The 17,206-nt window shown below is 42.8% G+C and overlaps 1 protein-coding gene across 2 annotated transcripts; it reads right to left on the minus strand.

The window, feature by feature from the left end:
* Nucleotides 1-2,169: 2,169 nt before the first annotated feature.
* On the minus strand, nucleotides 2,170-15,000 carry LOC103363411 (solute carrier family 2, facilitated glucose transporter member 1-like). Of its 2 annotated transcripts, none has more exons than XM_008290165.1 (10): nucleotides 14,980-15,000; nucleotides 9,945-10,037; nucleotides 8,736-8,896; nucleotides 8,394-8,634; nucleotides 5,444-5,606; nucleotides 4,330-4,517; nucleotides 3,419-3,523; nucleotides 3,212-3,313; nucleotides 2,925-3,128; nucleotides 2,170-2,376 (listed from the first exon to the last, which is right to left on the minus strand). In XM_008290165.1, exons 1-10 carry the CDS (start codon nucleotides 14,998-15,000, stop codon nucleotides 2,170-2,172), a joined length of 1,485 nt encoding a protein of 494 aa, XP_008288387.1. The 2 variants fall into 2 exon arrangements, with proteins under 2 accessions (XP_008288387.1, XP_008288388.1); XM_008290166.1 differs by lacking the exon at nucleotides 14,980-15,000 and adding an exon at nucleotides 12,840-12,855 and having other exon boundaries at nucleotides 9,945-10,042.
* Between the last annotated feature and the right edge of the window lie 2,206 nt (nucleotides 15,001-17,206).

Here is a 17,206-nt window from a genome sequence, read left to right on the forward strand (position 1 = left end):
GGGGGGGCATCTAATATCATCTTGTCCCGGGCCCAGGGAAGGCTGTCAGCTGGCCTGGATGTACTGATGACCTTGTCTCATCTCGGTATTGTTTTGCATGTTAAAGACTGACATCAGATGGAGCATTTTGAAGGTCTAAAGGCAGGAAGTAGAATTTGCCAGCTAACATGTGGTCAAATGGTTTCTGATTTCTCCTGCTGTTTCCTTTTAAAGAGTGTTGGTCACTAAAATCCCACTGTTTACCTGCAGTACTACGTCTTGACAGCACTGTTTGTCTCCCAGTATCGGACTGACGTCAGGTACAGATGGCGTTTGGTGAATTTTCACAGTCCTGCTGTAGAAAGTTCATCTAAGTCAGCATTTACATGTATTAGAAAAATTGAAATGCACCATTGGTTTGTTGTATGTTTTATTTTCTAAACCACTGGCCGTTACAACTGTAGGACACAACAAGTACAAATCACTACACAAGTCATTCATTCTGTAAAAAACAAAGTGTTCCTGCATTAATACTTCTCAGCCATAATATGGAGACTGGAATTTAACTGTGGCATTTCACATAATGAATGGAAGGATCATTTCAAAATATAAAATACTGGGCCTTCTCTAAATATCAGTTTGAATGAATGGGATGTTCATTGTAGGACAATAACAAACACAGAAATGCAAACAGTGAACATTCGCGGGATGCTAACTCTAGTAGATCCATAACTACAATCAGAGACATGCTGGCTAGAATATCTGACTTTTAAACTCCTGTGCATTCCTTTAATTTGTAGCCCATCTATAACAGACAAAATACACCAAAGTAATGAAAACCAAAAACTGACAAAGTGCACTATTTTAATTATAACTTAAACAGGGAGTTGTACATTCAAACTGTTCAGCAGAAGCAAAACAACTCGCGTTAACAGGAAGGTGAAACTGTGCCTATCTGACATCAAAGCGTTTTAAGGTGGAGATCTGGCCGAGTCTGTGCTGCTGAATAAACGCAGCACAGACACACACATTTTAATAAAGTTTCCACCAACTGGCAAAAATTTCCGTCTATTGCCAAAGAACACAACACGATAATAACAATTACATGAAAAGAAGTGATGAAGATCTGTTAATTTCTGTTTGTTTTATGTAAGGAGGGATATGGTCTCCTCAGAAGTCCACACCATCGATGTGGTCACTTGTGGCATTGTCGAGGAAAAATTCTCCTCCAGCTCGAAAAAGTAATTTCCCCACAGACCACCGTTAAGTCTTTCTACTGTGATTTTGTTAAGATTTTATATGTGACAGCTGTGAAATGAGTTTTATTTCCATGACTTTCACGACTATCCCAATGTGAAGCGCATGGGCGCAGTGAGGCAGCAGGTGGAACACTGATGTGCCGCCAACGTCAAAGGAAACTCAGAAGGAAAAAAACTTTTGGCTCATGTGCAATTTTCACTCCAGCGAGTGGCCTAATTTGGTGTCCAGTTGTCTGTAATACATCCACATTTCATGCAGATCTAATGTTTTCTAAATATCTAAATATATATTCATATAATCTATTTTGTTATAGCCTAACTGTGTGTGCTCTTATTGTAAAATTTGTGTGCAATATGTTCACATTATCTGTACTTTTTTGTGTTCAGGCCTTTTTGCCTGTAAAGCACTTCTAACATCTGTGTATAATAAGGTGCTGCATTGGGGTTGGACATACTTACAGAGAGTAGCACATTTCTGCTCATTGGCATACAGTTGAGTTTTACACAATCTTGTGGGCAGCAGGTCAAGTCAAGTAACATGTAGCTTTAATTGAACCCCCCAAAACTATGGGTTTAAATTCAGTTTTCTGTTTTGAATAATAAACCTTCTGCAAAATACATGCATACTAAATCTACCCTGCTTTTTATGCTGCAGCACAGCATTCAGTTTAGTCACTTGCTTCATTTTACAAGTCAGTGGGATGCAAATATTACCAATGTGGTGAGCACCTAAAACAGGTCTTAATGTCCTCCATCTGGTCTTAATTTTACAGTCTGTGTGAAGACTAAACCTCCTATGTAATATAACGCTAGCTTGTGCAATATTTAAAACATGGTAGTCGTGTTCTAAAAGTGTAAAAGTGTGTAACAGGTAGCTTTGGTAATAATAATAATAATAATAATAATAATAATAATAATAGCGTAGCAGCTTTCAGAGGTCTGGGTCGTCACCCCTGAGGGTGCTGAACTCTTCGGGGGCTGAGTATTTGTCAGCGCCTGCACCAGCTGACTGGCGGAAACCTGCTGCAATCTCATCAAAGGAGCGTCCTTTGGTTTCTGGCACCTTCAGGTAGGTGAAGACGAAGAAGCCAAGCAGCAGGACGATGAAGATGATGAAGACGTAAGGGCCACAGAGGAGCTGCATCAAAGGCAAAGGGTCACCATGCTACACCATGTGCAAGGGTTGAACAAAAGCCTTCAAGGCTGTGCGCTCTGCACGCGATGACGGGTCGCCTCTTTCACACAGTTTAAGAAATGAGCAGCATAGAACATGTGCGACATGTGTAAGCAGTAACTGTCATGAGTCAGGATGTAACAGAACACAGCTATCAACACCGATAGATATGTCGAACATTGGGGGGTACAATTCTTAAACTGTGTGAAAAAGCCAACCCTTCATCTTGAATTTAATTTTGGAGAAGAGGAAGAAGTCACAGGGAGCGAAGTTTCTTTTGTCATAACGCACCTTGGAATTTCTGGACAGTCATTGTCTTCCTCAGACTTTCTATGTACACAGACTTGTATCTTCAAGTATTTATAAGACAACCAACTATTTTCAAATTAAATTCCTAATAGTTTCTATACATGTTTTCATACTTCAATCCAGCCTATAAAAGTGCTACAACTGTGAGGTATGCAACCAGAAAATGTAGTAATGAAATCAGATTGATATGAAAGCGTTCTTACCTCAACATACTGGAAGCCCATTCCCACCAAAAAGTTGGCAGACCAATTTGAGAAACCAGCAACTGCAATGGCAGCGGGCCGAGGGCCCTGACTGAAGAGCTCAGCCACGATGAACCAGGGGATGGGGCCGGGGCCGATTTCAAAAAAGGCCACAAAACTGAAGATGGCCACAATGCTGACATAGGACATCCATCTGAGCTGGTCCTGAGGAGCGCAGCACGCCACAGATGTTTACATTCAGCTTATTTTAAAAGTTGGATTCAGTAAAGGTGATTGCAAACACTTACCAACAATGCCATGGCAACAGTCAGAAACATTGCTGAAACTGCCATTCCCATCAAACCAATGAGGTGAAGGGGTCTCCTGCCCATACGCTCCACCACAAACAACTGCACAGAAGCAGAGGAAACATTTCATCTCAAAATAATGTAATGGCATTTATAATGTTGCCACCATCCAGAGTATTTTCTCCTAATTCTTCTTCTGCAACTTACAGAAACGACTGTGAAGACCGTGTTGACCACTCCTGCACCAATGGTAGCGTAGACAGGCTGGGACACACCTGCTCGCTCAAAGATCCCAGTCGAGTAGTAAAACACCTGCAGAGGAGGACATACACAGGGAATAATTACTTCTGGAAAGTTCTCTGCCTCTTGCCTTCTGGTCATTAATATTCAGTATCTGCCTGGAGTCCCAATCTGATACCATTTTCTAAGACACACCTCAAGTACATTAACATTATCCAAGTCTGTCCAGTGTATATGCTTGACCACTGAAGTTGTCTGCACTACATTAAGACACAAGATGCATCTCTGCATCCATGCTGTTGCTTAATCTTACATCGGTGGTCACGAACCTTGTTGTAAAGCTCCGGTAGGGCATTGTCTGAAATGTAGAGAGGGTAGGGGGTGGCTCAACGAGCGCCGAAAGACAGGGCAGACCTGTATTCTTTACAATCGTGATAGGAACTGTATTGTAGATTAGCTGTAGTCCCTAATTACACCATCAGTTGGAGCCTTTTACCATCTTAACTGTAGCAACCTAAGGAGGCAGGCAATGGGACAACAAGCAGTTCCAAGTTGGAAAGCAGAGAGAACTATGGGGGTTTAGGAAGCAACAGGACACAACGACAAAGACCTCTGTGACAGTTAATGGACTCTGATATATATAATATATGATACCATATTGTTTAAGAAAATATTTTTTGAAAATAACATCGCTAGTGTCCTTCCACAAAGTGTGCTTACCCTTTATGACACCTGCCTAACAGCAGATGTAAACAAAGGATCATGCTCAGGTTTGTGCAGAAAAAGCTTAAAAATCCCTTGACTGGGCAATCGTCATCATTGAGATTGACTTGGGACATCGCTCGTCATAACAGTTCCCCTTTGCTCTGTTGACTTACAGCATTGATACCAGAGAGCTGCTGTGACAGCTGCAGCATTATGGCCACGAAGATGGGCTGGCGGTAGGCGGGGGAACGAAACAGTTCAGGGATGGTCACCTTCTTCTCCCTCATCATCTTCTCGCTCTCCTCCTTCATCTCGTGCATGTCCTCACTCACCTCATCTGTGCCCCGTAGCTTCATTAAGACTGAAAGACAGTAGTCCAAGTTAGGAGCATCTATGACAGTTCATAAGCTGCCACACAGTCAAGATATGTGTGAACATGTGTTGTCAAAAGATGATGAACTCCATTAACATCTGAATTAGATACCATGAAACAATAGAGAAATGATTCCGAATTGGCAGAGTTGTCACTGTGGTAACGATGACAAGGGAGGAGAAGGCTGTTGTCAAACACAATAATATTGTCAAAGGGTTTGTTTTCACCCAAACGATGCTCGTTTCCTAAACCTGAAGTAGGTTAGTTTCCCAAATGAAAATGAAAAGCAAAACACCTGAATAATAAGAGAACAAAAACTGTCCCACATGGGGCACAAACCTCAGTATGACAGTTTTGTGTTTGACCTATTTCATACTCGCTCTCCACCCTGTGTAGGAGGACTTTGTTGGCCTGTATACTCCCTGACCCGGCCACATGTAGAAATGACACTGAGGAAGTAACCAGTGCGTCAGAAGGAGTTGTGATGAGGTGTTAATGTGTGACATAGGAATGTGTTCACTGGTGTCACTTCAGTTGACAAGCTTTTTTCAACACTGTGCACATTATGATTGCTTTTACTTCTGCTAAAATGATTTTGTGTATGATGATGTGCGTGGGGGCTGCACAGTAGCTGTTAATGTGGTCGTGATGTTAACTGGTGATTCTGAATTGTTTGGTTGTTTGTCTCTCGTGATCTGTCCAGGGTGTCCCCTGCCTTCGCCCTGAGTCAGCTGGGATAGACTCCAGCCCCACTGCGACCCTAGTGAGGATTAAACGGTGTATAGATAATGGATGGATGGATGATGTTTGTGTCTGCACAGGTGTGTATATGTCTATCATGACATTTCCATCTTCCTGGACAAATGCATTTGGTCTTTGCATTCCAACACCCGACGACAATACGTGTATCTCACCACTGCGGGCTTTGCTCTCTTCGTTGCAGTTGATGAGGAGGTATCGAGGACTCTCGGGACAGAAGGGCAGCAGGGCGCACTGCAGCACGGCTGGCAGCACCGTGAAACCCAACAGCAGAGGCCACAGGGAGGCGTTCCCCATGATGGATTCAATCCCAAAAATCTACACAATACAAACAACACACTGTTTACATATACTGTATACAATGCATGAAGCACAAACACATGTGACATTATATTATCTACAGGTGATAACCAAACTATGTAACATCCATGTAATAGTTTGAAGTTTCTGCCACACCGTCATTTACAGCTGGCCGTTGGCTCGACACAACAAAGGAGATGAGACCAAGTAACACCCAAATGAACAAATGAGAACTGTACTTAGATCACTGCCGATCCGTCTATGTCCTTCCACATCCTGTTGCTACATGTGATTCTAATATTCAGGTAATGTCTGGACACACCCCTTAGTTCCACCCCTTGATTCTACCACTTCTGTGTTTGATAACTTTCTGCCAGACCCCTTGTTGTCTTACCTCTTGTTGTTTGCCAGACACCTTGACTCTATAACCTTTTGTTGCCCTTTATTCTTTTAACTTTTGTTATTCATCAGCACCTGTATGTAAACCAACCCCCGGTCACTACTGTACTTACATGCTGTCCCCTCTTTAGTCTTTAACAATCTGTATAAAATGTTGTACTCTACCAGTGTTCTGGGTCGGCTTACCTTCACAGGCTCATGCTTTATGTTGGTCAGCCCACACCCAACTACAGCATACTTCAGATGAGGACATTCTCGGCGGATCTCAAAGCATACCCAGGCCAGATGAGATATACAATCCCTGAGATACTTTAACTCTGTGACCCTTGGCTTTCAGCATCTCAGTCCATACCAGACTTCTACCAGACCAGACATCTTGCTGTTGAGGAGCTTTCTGTCATGTTCCAATGTGTTCTTGTTTTCTCCTGGATATGTAATCTTTTGGATGTTTAGTTTGTCTTTTCCTGGACCTCCAGCAACCCCTTTGTTTGCTCATCTGCCTGCATTTGTTATCCTCTGGTAAATTTTGGATTTAAGTTCTACCACAACATGCCTGCTGCATGAGAGTGTATTTGGGTCTGAGCACTCAGCAGTCACTAGCAACCTCCCACAGGATCTCCCAAAGACAAAAGTGTTGACAGGAGGGGGACCAGGTGGGACCACTGCCACCCCTGAAAAACCATTGGACCTCATGTGGCCACCTTAGCTCTGATTGGCCAAGTTCATATACTGAAACACTGGTGTCCAAGTTACTGTAAATGTAAGTGTGTTGTCCGGGTGCCAGTGAAAGCATCACTGTAGCCAGTCAGCTGTAGGCAGACATTCTGCCGTAATGGACGGCAGCAGGTGAATCAGCCTTGATGTTTTTTGTGACAGCTGTTGAGACGACCAGACTACCAACAGGTGAGTGAGTCATAGAGGACTTACTCTTACCTCTCTCTAGCATGACAGTCGTCATGGTGTGGTGGCTTTGATTGCAGAAGTGAGGACAGCTGCACAGGAGACCTGCTCACCTGCCACCAATCACCTCCCTCCTCCGTATATACTCTACTTTGTTTGTTTGACCGTTGACTCAGCAACCTTGTCAGTAAGTTCAGGCCACTTGCATTATCTTGTTTAAACTTTTGTGTCTGCTTTGCCATCAGCTCTCTGACCATTCTGCTTTTTCGTCTTCCAGCCACTCATGGATTATATGAACACTCAAGCCTTTCAGCCTCGGTTCAGTCATTCCCTCCTTCCTGGATACGGTACATGGACCACCTGCCTGGCCCTGCCGTTTTCACTTTGACCGACCATTTCCCGCACACCACTCAGCACCTCATGGATTCCGACTGGTCCTACCAAGACCAGCATCAGTAATAGAGCACAACAAACTGAACAACAAGCCGCAACATGATGTGGAAATGCAGAACATGCAGGTGAAGTTATAAGAGTGTGCCCATGATAATGAAATGACTAGTAAGAGAGTAACATGTCCTGTGTACATTTACGGTAATAAGGTGTCAACACTGAGCCTTCTTTTTCATGTTTATTAGTGGCTGATTTTTAATAGTTACAGATGTCACAGTCAATGCTGCCGTCCACTTACAGAACCCTAGAAACTGGAGTTCCAGCTCCCTCTACTGGCGTGCCCTTCTCCTCTCCAGCCACAGCCAAATCACATCATCTCCACTGCCAGATACCAGCAGGTAACGATGTGAATCTGGTGAAAATCCTGTTTAAGCTCATCTGAAGCAGGCTTAGGAGAGAAAAGCCTCGTAGACTGGGGACATTTCAGTAATCCTCAAGGACAATGACCTTAGACTGTCAAAAAATCTAACCGTGACCGAGTTTAATGTGGCTTTTGGAGTGTTCAAAGGTGTAATTTGTGAGGCTTAGCCAGAGCTGAGCTTGACACCTACTTGGGTGTTATTTCCGGTCTGGCCTGGTGCTTCGGCGGCTCTGTTTCCTATGATTATCATAAATCATTCTCTGCCAAAGCAGCCACCTTCCTGCAGAGGCTTAATCAAAGATCGGACTGGTCACAAGCAGACTCTTCACCGGCCACTGTGTCATCTCCTGCTCAGTCTATCCAGCATTTTCTCATTCGTCCAGCCTCAGTCCAAAATCCGTCTTCGAATCTAAGCCCACATGGCTCTCATAACACCAAGGTGAACACTAAACCCCCTCTAGTTCTCCTCAATCCCTGAGATCATTAGTCATTAAGACTTCTCATTAAGACTTGTCCACTATATGAATGCCAGCAATGGTAACTTCAATATTTTCATTTGAGCAGCCCTAAAATAGAATATCCATTCAGTATGAAGCATTAAAATGTGATACTGTCATACTATCTTTTCCTACCTAAAACAACCAAACATGGGAAATGATGGAGGGAGTTCATGATTCAGGGGTTATGGAGCTCACCTGTGCAATGAGGATGCCAATGACCACACCAAGCTGATGCAGAGTGCCTAACGCGCCACGGATAGACGTGGGTGAGATTTCCTCAACATACAAGGGCACAAAGCCAGTGGAGAGGCCAGAGTAGAGACCCACGGTGAACCGTCCGACGATGAGCATCTCAAAGGAAGCAGCCAGCTTGGAGAAGCCCATAAATATAGCAGCGATGAAGGCCAACACGTTGGCCATGAGCATGGAGTTCTTCCTGTAGAGATCATATGAGGAGCAGCGTTTAGGATTTTCTATTCATCATTTAAGATAAAAAAAAATTTTTTTAAAATGTTGCCGCCACAAGAAGAGTCGTACCTGCCGAAGCGATTGACAAAGAGGCCGACGGAGAACGAGCCAAACATTCCTCCAACGGAAAAGATGGCGACGGAGAGCGACCACAGAGCCGTTAAAGTGGTTTGAGGAATGGGCTCCGAAAACCTGTGGCTCCATGTCTCGTTGTAGAATTCCTCAATGATCTAAAACACAGAACAACAGGCAGAAGCCACGTGTGTTGGTTTAATACAGACAGATTAAACATCCTTTTATCAGTCTTAGTAACGTAGCTCATGATATTGTTGGTCAGCCACTTCAATCCAGACTTTAATTTTCCCAAAGCCCCAGCATTATTTTTTTTCAGTATGACAGTAAAAACTAAATGAACATTGATACTAGAAGATGGAAACTATGACAAAATGTTCTACTCTTTTTGTCACCGCTTCACCGTGGGTTATTCAATACTGTCGCCTTGTTTGTGATTTTGTAGCTGGTAACAAAGAGCCGCTTAATCCTTAATCCCTCCAACAAACTGCTGCATCATCTCGTTAACCTGCTACTCTCGCTGCATGTTTCTATCAGATCACCTTCAAAGAAACCTGACAGGCTCGGAAGCTTGTCAGCTGTCTTAGAGGTTTGGTTTAGTATGCACAAACACAGATGTCCCATAAAATTAAGAGCAACATATGTCATCTATCACCTCCTTTTATTCTTATTTGCACTGCTGCTATTGTCGTGTTCTTCCACACAAGTTTCGTTGTACTTCTGCACAATGACAATAAAGTCTCTTTATCTTTATCTTTATCTTATCTTTATCTTGGTAACTGAATCATGAACGTGTTGGTGGTAGCAGTGTTCCTCTGATTAAATAGTCATCACTCAGAAAAAATCTGGCATTGCTTCCATTGATATTTTAAAATAGGTGGTGAAATGTGTCCTTGATTTTCAAAATTCGACTTTTGCCCTCGTCACTTTCAAAGTTTAATTTGGATTCTTTGACGAAACAAACACTAAATCAAAATCCTCTTACCTCCAAATATCAGCTAAGTAGATGGAAATGAAATAAAAGGTTCCTACTCACAGTATTTAACCTTTTGTTTTTTTCCCCAGATTTTACTGGTGAAGCTACAAAATACACCACCTGGACTGATCTTTCACTAAAACACCTTCCAGTACCACAAGTCGTAAGTGCTGTCTCCTATCGTTTGCTTTTTTCTTTTTCACTTTGCTCCCACACAACCAAATACTTACAGTCTGAGGAGCGTTGATGACGCCGGTGTTGTAACCGAACTGGAGCGAGCCGATCACGGCTGTCCCAACAGCCATCAGGAGGTTGGGTGTCAACTGTTGTTATGAAAACACAGAAAAAGACAAAAAAAAAAGAAAAGTGATTTCTTTGGTTTGAGAGGATACAGACCTCCTCGTGTCATGTTGGAGTTTTAATTGACGCCATTGCTTGGGACAGGAAATGCCGATGAATTCTAAAGGTAACAAATTTTACTTCTACATGCATCAACCGAGTTTTTCAACGTTGCATTAATGTTGTTGGATTATTTAAAATACATGGATATATAACCACATTATTTCAACTTTAAGTCCTGCACTTTTTAACCTGCTGCCATTTGGAAATGTCATCAGGAGGTGTTGTCATGCTGATGAGACAGCTTTACATCACCCTGCCTCCTGACGACCCGATCAATCCCCTTTTTGTCACTGTATTTTAAATACCAAGCCGTGGATGGCAGAAACATTTCTACAGCTCAAACAGGGGAAACCTGAAGTTTTAGTGTCAGTTTTGAGCCTCACATTAGAAACAGAAACATCAAGTCTTTCTCCAGCCAATACAAACGCACTTGTTCACGCTTTACTGCAGTGCTTTGAAATCTGAATTTCCCCAAAAGGAAAATATCTCAGCGTCTTCAAACCTCAGTTGCACATGTGTTGACTAGAACCAGAAGCATCTAATGTCTCCAATCTGGCCACTGGGCTGTGGTCATAAAGCTCTTAATAGTCTTTGTTCCATCTATTTATTGGATTTGCTTTTATCCCGTGAACTCACATGAACCCTCTGGTCGTTGGGCAGTGGCCTTTTTACGTTAACCAAAATTCTGAATAAAAACCTATGGTAGCTTGGCAGCTTGGTTTTGTGGTCCATGTTTGTGGAACATCCTTTCTGGAGACCTTGAGGGTAGCAGTTTAAAAGCAAACTGAAGACCCAGAGTCAGGAACTAAAGGTACCATACACTTGTATTGTGGCAGTCTGGAGTTTCCAGTGATTCCTGTAAGTCAGAATTTTCTATGATGGAATCATCCATCCATCCATCCATTATCTATACACCGCCTAATCCTCACTAGGGTCGCAGGGGGGGCTGGAGTCTATCCCAGCTGACTCAAGGCAGGTTCACCTGGACAGGTAACCAGTCTATCACAGGGCTACACTTAGAGACAGACAACCAAGCACACTCACATTCACACCTACGGACAATTTAGAATCACCAATTAACCTCAACATGTTTCTGGACTGTGTGGGAGGAAGCTGGAGAACCCGGAGAGAACCCACGCTGCACGGGGAGAACATGCAAACTCCACACAGAAAGATCCCGGTGCCCCCACCGGGACATGAACCGGCGACTCTTGCTGCGAGGCAACAGTGCTAACCAACTGCAGCCCATGATGGAATCACTGAAACACAATTTATTATTATTATTGTTTTGCTGGTCTGAATTTCTGACTGATTCTCCCTCCGGTGTTTCCTGTTTGTATTTATTTATCTATGACAGCATCACCTCAGTTCAGTTATTGAGTCCTGCATTGGGCAGGTGTTGGTTTTGTCATTATATTGTGTAGTGCTGTACAAATACAGTCTGATTGATTGGTTTTTAGTATGAAGAATTGGTTTCAGGTTGGGGTAAGAAATCATTATTTTTCAAGATATCATTATCAATTTAGGTAAGTCATGGTTATTATTAGGGTTTGGGCAAGTCTCCAGGACACAAACATCACTGTAATGTCCTCTGAGAAGACAATGTGTGTATATATTTACATACGATTCATGAGTTTCTCAATGCATGCTAACTAATTGGAATTAACCGTCAGCTTATAATATACTTGAGGCCTAACCACCGTCCTGTTAGAGGTAATGCCTCAGCTGTTCTAGTGGGATCATTTCCATCAACAAACAAACTGCAGCATATCGACATAGCAGAAAAGTCCAGTCAACAATGACCACAGATGAACCAGCCAACTGCTAAAAACAGGTCCAGCAGCCAAAGGGTCTGGGAGCCCCTAAGCCTGAATATCTTTCCTATATTTTTATCATTATTATGTGTTTATTCATGTAGAAACAATACGCCTTCGTGTTTATGCACCAATTGGGTAAATCAGCTTTTCACTAGTCGGTGCCAACATTCCCGTCGTTTTACAGTTCAGCAGCGAAGACGACGCTCCACACAAGCATGGACTCCCTAAACATCTACAGTGCCTCTACTCTTGGGTTTAAATGATCAGACAGCGGCTAACGGACCGGACGTAGAGTTGATTGAGAGGGAAGGAGGCTCAAAGTGCAACACAAAGTGCAGCTATAGTTAGCGAAGCTGCTTTCAGTGTTTGACACTGAAGGTTTCCACGTCAGCTGTGACATACTGCTGAATGCACCAACACAGATATTTGTGCTGGTGAAGACACATCGTACATTAAAGTACGCTGAACAGGTTTTCTCATTTTAACATCGTGCAGAGACAAAATTAAGTCTATTAATGTGAGGGGACAAGCTGAGGAATTCACCCGACTGTGTCTAACCCTCTGAATAAGGAAACTGTTGAGTTAAAGAGCCATGTTCTCTCCAAAAGTCTTCACAGCTACACTATTTGTTTTTCAGAAGTTGTAAAAACAGAAAGAACCATCAGATGTTCAACATCTCATGCATTACTCATGCAGCATGTGGCGTCCTGTCGCTCAGCCTAACCAAACCCAAGTTTAAAATTCATCAGAATAACTTTATTCTGTATGTGTCGTTTAAAAATAATGCCAAAAATAAACTGCACCAGATTCTGTAAGAAACAAAGAACTCGGTGCTTCTTGTCACAACTGGGAAGCAACAGCTGGTTCTTTAGTGACAAACATTCAGAGTTTTTTTTTTTTTTCTATGCTTGTTGGATTCCATGTTTTTTAATGGTTGCAGAATAAATAAGCAAATCAATTAAACTTTTTTTTCTTCTTTTTTAAAGAAGGACATTTTTGAGTTATTTCTTCTTCTAGCCATAGTTGTGCTGTTTATACTGAGGCGCAGGAAAACACACAGGAGCTAGGAGTTCAGAGCGGAGGGTTAATTAAGCCACTTTTGAAGACTGCCCACCACATCAGCCTTCAACCCCTTTGTACTACTTCTTTCTACTTATTACTGCACTACAACATTAAGAACTGCACTTACTACTTTAAGAAATGACTAAAGACCAGCTCTTCACTGAACACCTTTTCTCTTGACAGACTGAAAAGAAAAACAAAAATCCAAATCCCTTCCTACAGCCTGCTGTTGGCATCAACGTCCTATCACACCTGAACTTGTTCTATGACACTTATCCAGGTTGTTTTCTCCTGACTAGATCCTTGCTTGTGTCGTATCCGCTCTCAGATGTACGTCGCTTTGGACAAAAGCATCCACAAAATGAAATTGTAGAATTGCACAACACTGTTAAAAAGCTGAATAGGCACCGTTATAGAATAAATCAGGCTTCACAACCGTACATACAGTCGTGAGTAAAGACTATTTATATCGCGGCAGTCCTGAGTTTTCAGTGATTCCTATAATTCAGAATCTTTGTCACGAAAACGAAAAATCATGCATTTTCACAGATTTGTTATCGGGCTTCTGGAAATATGACAAAATCTGCTCTGTCAAAAATATACACACAGAAACGTTAATGTTGGGTTAAACGTCCCCTATTTTCCGTTTTCACCTCAACTATTCCTCCAGATTGTTTTTTCTTTGTCCATGTAATCGGCAGCAAACTTTAGTTGAGCTTTAACCTCCTGGTGGCGTCCGTTTTGACTGTATCTTACTGACAAACATGTTTTACTGAACGTGGACTTTAAGTGTGAGACCGAGTGGTAGACATGGTTGATTTGCATCTGAGTCAAAACGTTCTCTATCATGTGGTCGAGCAGAAAGTTGAAGGGTTGAGGTTCTGCTTCTGGTGGAAGAACTTCCTTCTTCATCAGCCTCTCAGCTCATGCTGATGTCAGACCCTGTGGACACTGACAGCTGTGTTCCAGAAGCTTCTGATTCATCCAGAGCTGCTTTCTGATGATTCCTGGTTGACTCTTGACCATCCTGACCAAGCAGCAGGTGATGGTTTGTGTTTTCTTCCTGACTGGGCAGTAACACAACTGGACCATGAACTTTATTCCTACAAACTGATGATTTGGAGTTCTGTAGCTGCCTTAAAGTGGCTCCATGTGACCTTCCTGTTCAGCATTAGATCTGCGTTTTTAGCACTTTTCAATAATCAGCTGTCGTAATCTCTCAGAAGGCCACACCACCAATCAGCACAGCTTCTCACATCCCCAAAACTGATCATTCAAGTTGCCATATGTATACTTTTGACCCAACAAATTTGTCATATTTCCAGAAGCCCTATAATTAATCTATGAAGGAACCAATCAAAATGCACGGTTGTGTTTCAGTAAATCCATCATAGAAAAGTCAGATTGTAGGAGTCATCGGCAACTCTTTACAAGCGTATGTAAAAATGCATCAGTGATGATTACTGCAGCCACATGGTGCTGTCTCTGCGACATTTGGCGTTTTTTTTAAATTCACCCATTTGCCACACTTTTATATTAGGCATGAATTTATCCAACTTTTTTTGTGTTTTGGTTTCTGATGACGAATGCATTGCAGAACGTGATTCTATAATCTCTCTTCGTCTTCGTCAGTGGTCATCTGAGGACACTGGACTCCTGGATGCTGTCATAGTTTAACAGAACTGCCAACGAAACAAATACACGTAGATTCACTACAATAAGAAGGAATGTGAATACTTTTATACTATAGTTTGGAGTAACTGCTGTCCAAGGTGCTGAATGTTGGTCAGAGGTGTGTGTGTGCGTGCATGTGCGTGTGTGTGTATGTGTGCGTGCATGTGTGTGTGTGTGTGTGTGTGTGTGTGTGTGTAATCAGACCTAATTCACTCACTAAAGCCTGATCCACCCTGTTGTTATCGGCCGTCTATCCCTGCGTCTTTTCCACATCATTTCCCAGCATCACCGCTACCTGTCGGTCACCCACCTTGCCTCCGCCACACTCCATGCCGGCTCACACAGAAGGACACTTCCACGCTCTGGGAAAAAAAAACAAAAACAACAACTTGTGAGTAATCCGCCGGGTCAAAATAATCTACTTCCTACAAAAACCCGCCGTCATGATGCTCCTCTGTGCACATCATTTAGCCCGACATGAACGTAAACAAATCTTTGCAGTTTCTTCCTCCATTCACCTGCCGGGCTAAGGAGCTTAGTGACGTCAGCGCTAAGTAGCCGCGAGGCTGCCGTGCCTCCAGAGGAGCAGCTCATCACTGCTCTGATTGGCCGGCAGGAAAACAAAGCAACACTAACACGTGTATTACCAGAGGGGTAAAGCATTAACACATTGTTAATCCTGGCTTCAGGGCCTATTACATGTGGATAAGACATAAGAAGCGTTAAGAGCACATAGAACAGTTTTGATGTTTTTTGTCAGAACCACAGCTGAGGTGATTATTTAGACATGAATCTTTGTTAATACAGAACATCCGTATTTGTCATAACTTAAGTCCAGATCCACTGCATGTGTCCTCACACCACCAGGAAACGATTCCACTGATCCACACACTGCAGGAGAGTTTAAACTACTGCTCCCTTCCCCCCGAGTTTTTGAGGTGTCGGTAGTTTCTTGGTCACCTGATTTCTACGGATGATTCCCTCATCCTTCTCCTTGAGGGTGAAAATCATCCAGATGGAGGCCGGCCTTCTGGCTCAGCTGACACCATTTCAACAAAAGTGCATTATCCAGCAAACTTCAGGCTTTACTGTTGTGGGATTTTTTTGAAAAAATTGAACAAATGCCCAAACTGGAAACATGATCAGGATGTTTAAATCGGTGGGATCTTCTAGCTGTGAGGCTCGATGGTTAGCACCGTCACCTCACAGCTAGAAGATGTTCGATTTGCCTCCCAGTTAGGACGCCTTGGATCTTTCTGCGTGGCGTTTACATGTTCTCCCCGTGCAGTGTGGGTTCTCTCCAGGTTCTCCGGCTTCCTCCCACAAGGTTAAAAAACATGCTGAGGTTAATTGGTGATTCTAAATTGTCTGTAGATGTGAATGGCCCTGTGATAGACTGGCGACCTGTACAGTTCATCCCTGCCTTCGCCCTCAGTCAGCTGGGATAGACTCCAGTCCTTGTGAGGATTAAGTGGTGTATAGACAATGGATAGACGGATGTTTAAGTCAGATTCAAACAAATAATAAGACTGGAAAATGTGACGTGTGGACAGAATTCATGAATACACTGAACAATCCTGTGAAGAAAAACCTGCAGAATACAGCAGGCCTGAAGCTCTCTCTGCATTAGGGTGTGAGTTGAAAATCAGGCTGTCATGTCTTGCAAAGACTTAAAAAGATCACAGGATGGAAAAAAAACCCCAGTTGCTGGGAGAAGTTTGCATACATATAAAAGGAAATGTTAGTTAAAGTCTTGAGATTTTGCTCATGTTTGTTCTCACAGCCTCTGTACTGAATTATTCACATCAGACTCTGGAGACTGCTTGAAGACTTTTTCCTAGAAAACCTTTTTTTAAAGACTCCAATATTTGAACAGGAAGTGATTCTTTTGACTCCATGTTTGACAAAGCTGCCTGATGATCACCGGCCCACAGCAGGCAGATGGAGCCACAGCGTTATTGTAAAGAACCTTGGAGTTATTTTTGACCAGGAAATGTCCTTTAACTCACACATAAAGCCGGTCTGTAGGGCTGCCTTCTTTCACCTATGAAACAGTTTCAAAATCCACAACATCCTGACTCAGAGTGATGCCGAAAAACTAGTCCATGCATTTATATTTTCTATGTTGTCCCGGACTTTTCTTACTCCGTATTAATAGGGCGTCCTAATATTTCTCTTAAAAATGCTGCAGCCAGAGTTCTGACAGGAACCGTTACATCAGCTTCACTTCGTTGGCTCCCAGTGAAATCCAGGATATGACTTAAAATCCTGCTCCTCACTTATAAAACCCTTAATGAGCAGCTCCATCGTATCTTAAAAACCTCATCGTACCGTATCATCCCAACAGAGGCCTTTGCTCTCAGACTGCAGGTCTACTTGTGGTTCCCAGCGTTTCCAGAAGTAGAACCAGGCTCCTCTGTGGTGGAATCAGCTCCCAGTTTAGGTTCAGGAGGCAGACACCCTCTCTGCTTTTAGGATCAGGGTTAAAACAACTTCCTATTTGATAAAAGCTGATCGTTAGAGCTGCTCAGGATCAC

This window comes from Stegastes partitus, unplaced genomic scaffold (genome assembly GCF_000690725.1).
Source record: "Stegastes partitus isolate 25-593 unplaced genomic scaffold, Stegastes_partitus-1.0.2 Scaffold658, whole genome shotgun sequence".
Taxonomy (NCBI): Eukaryota; Metazoa; Chordata; class Actinopteri; family Pomacentridae; genus Stegastes; species Stegastes partitus.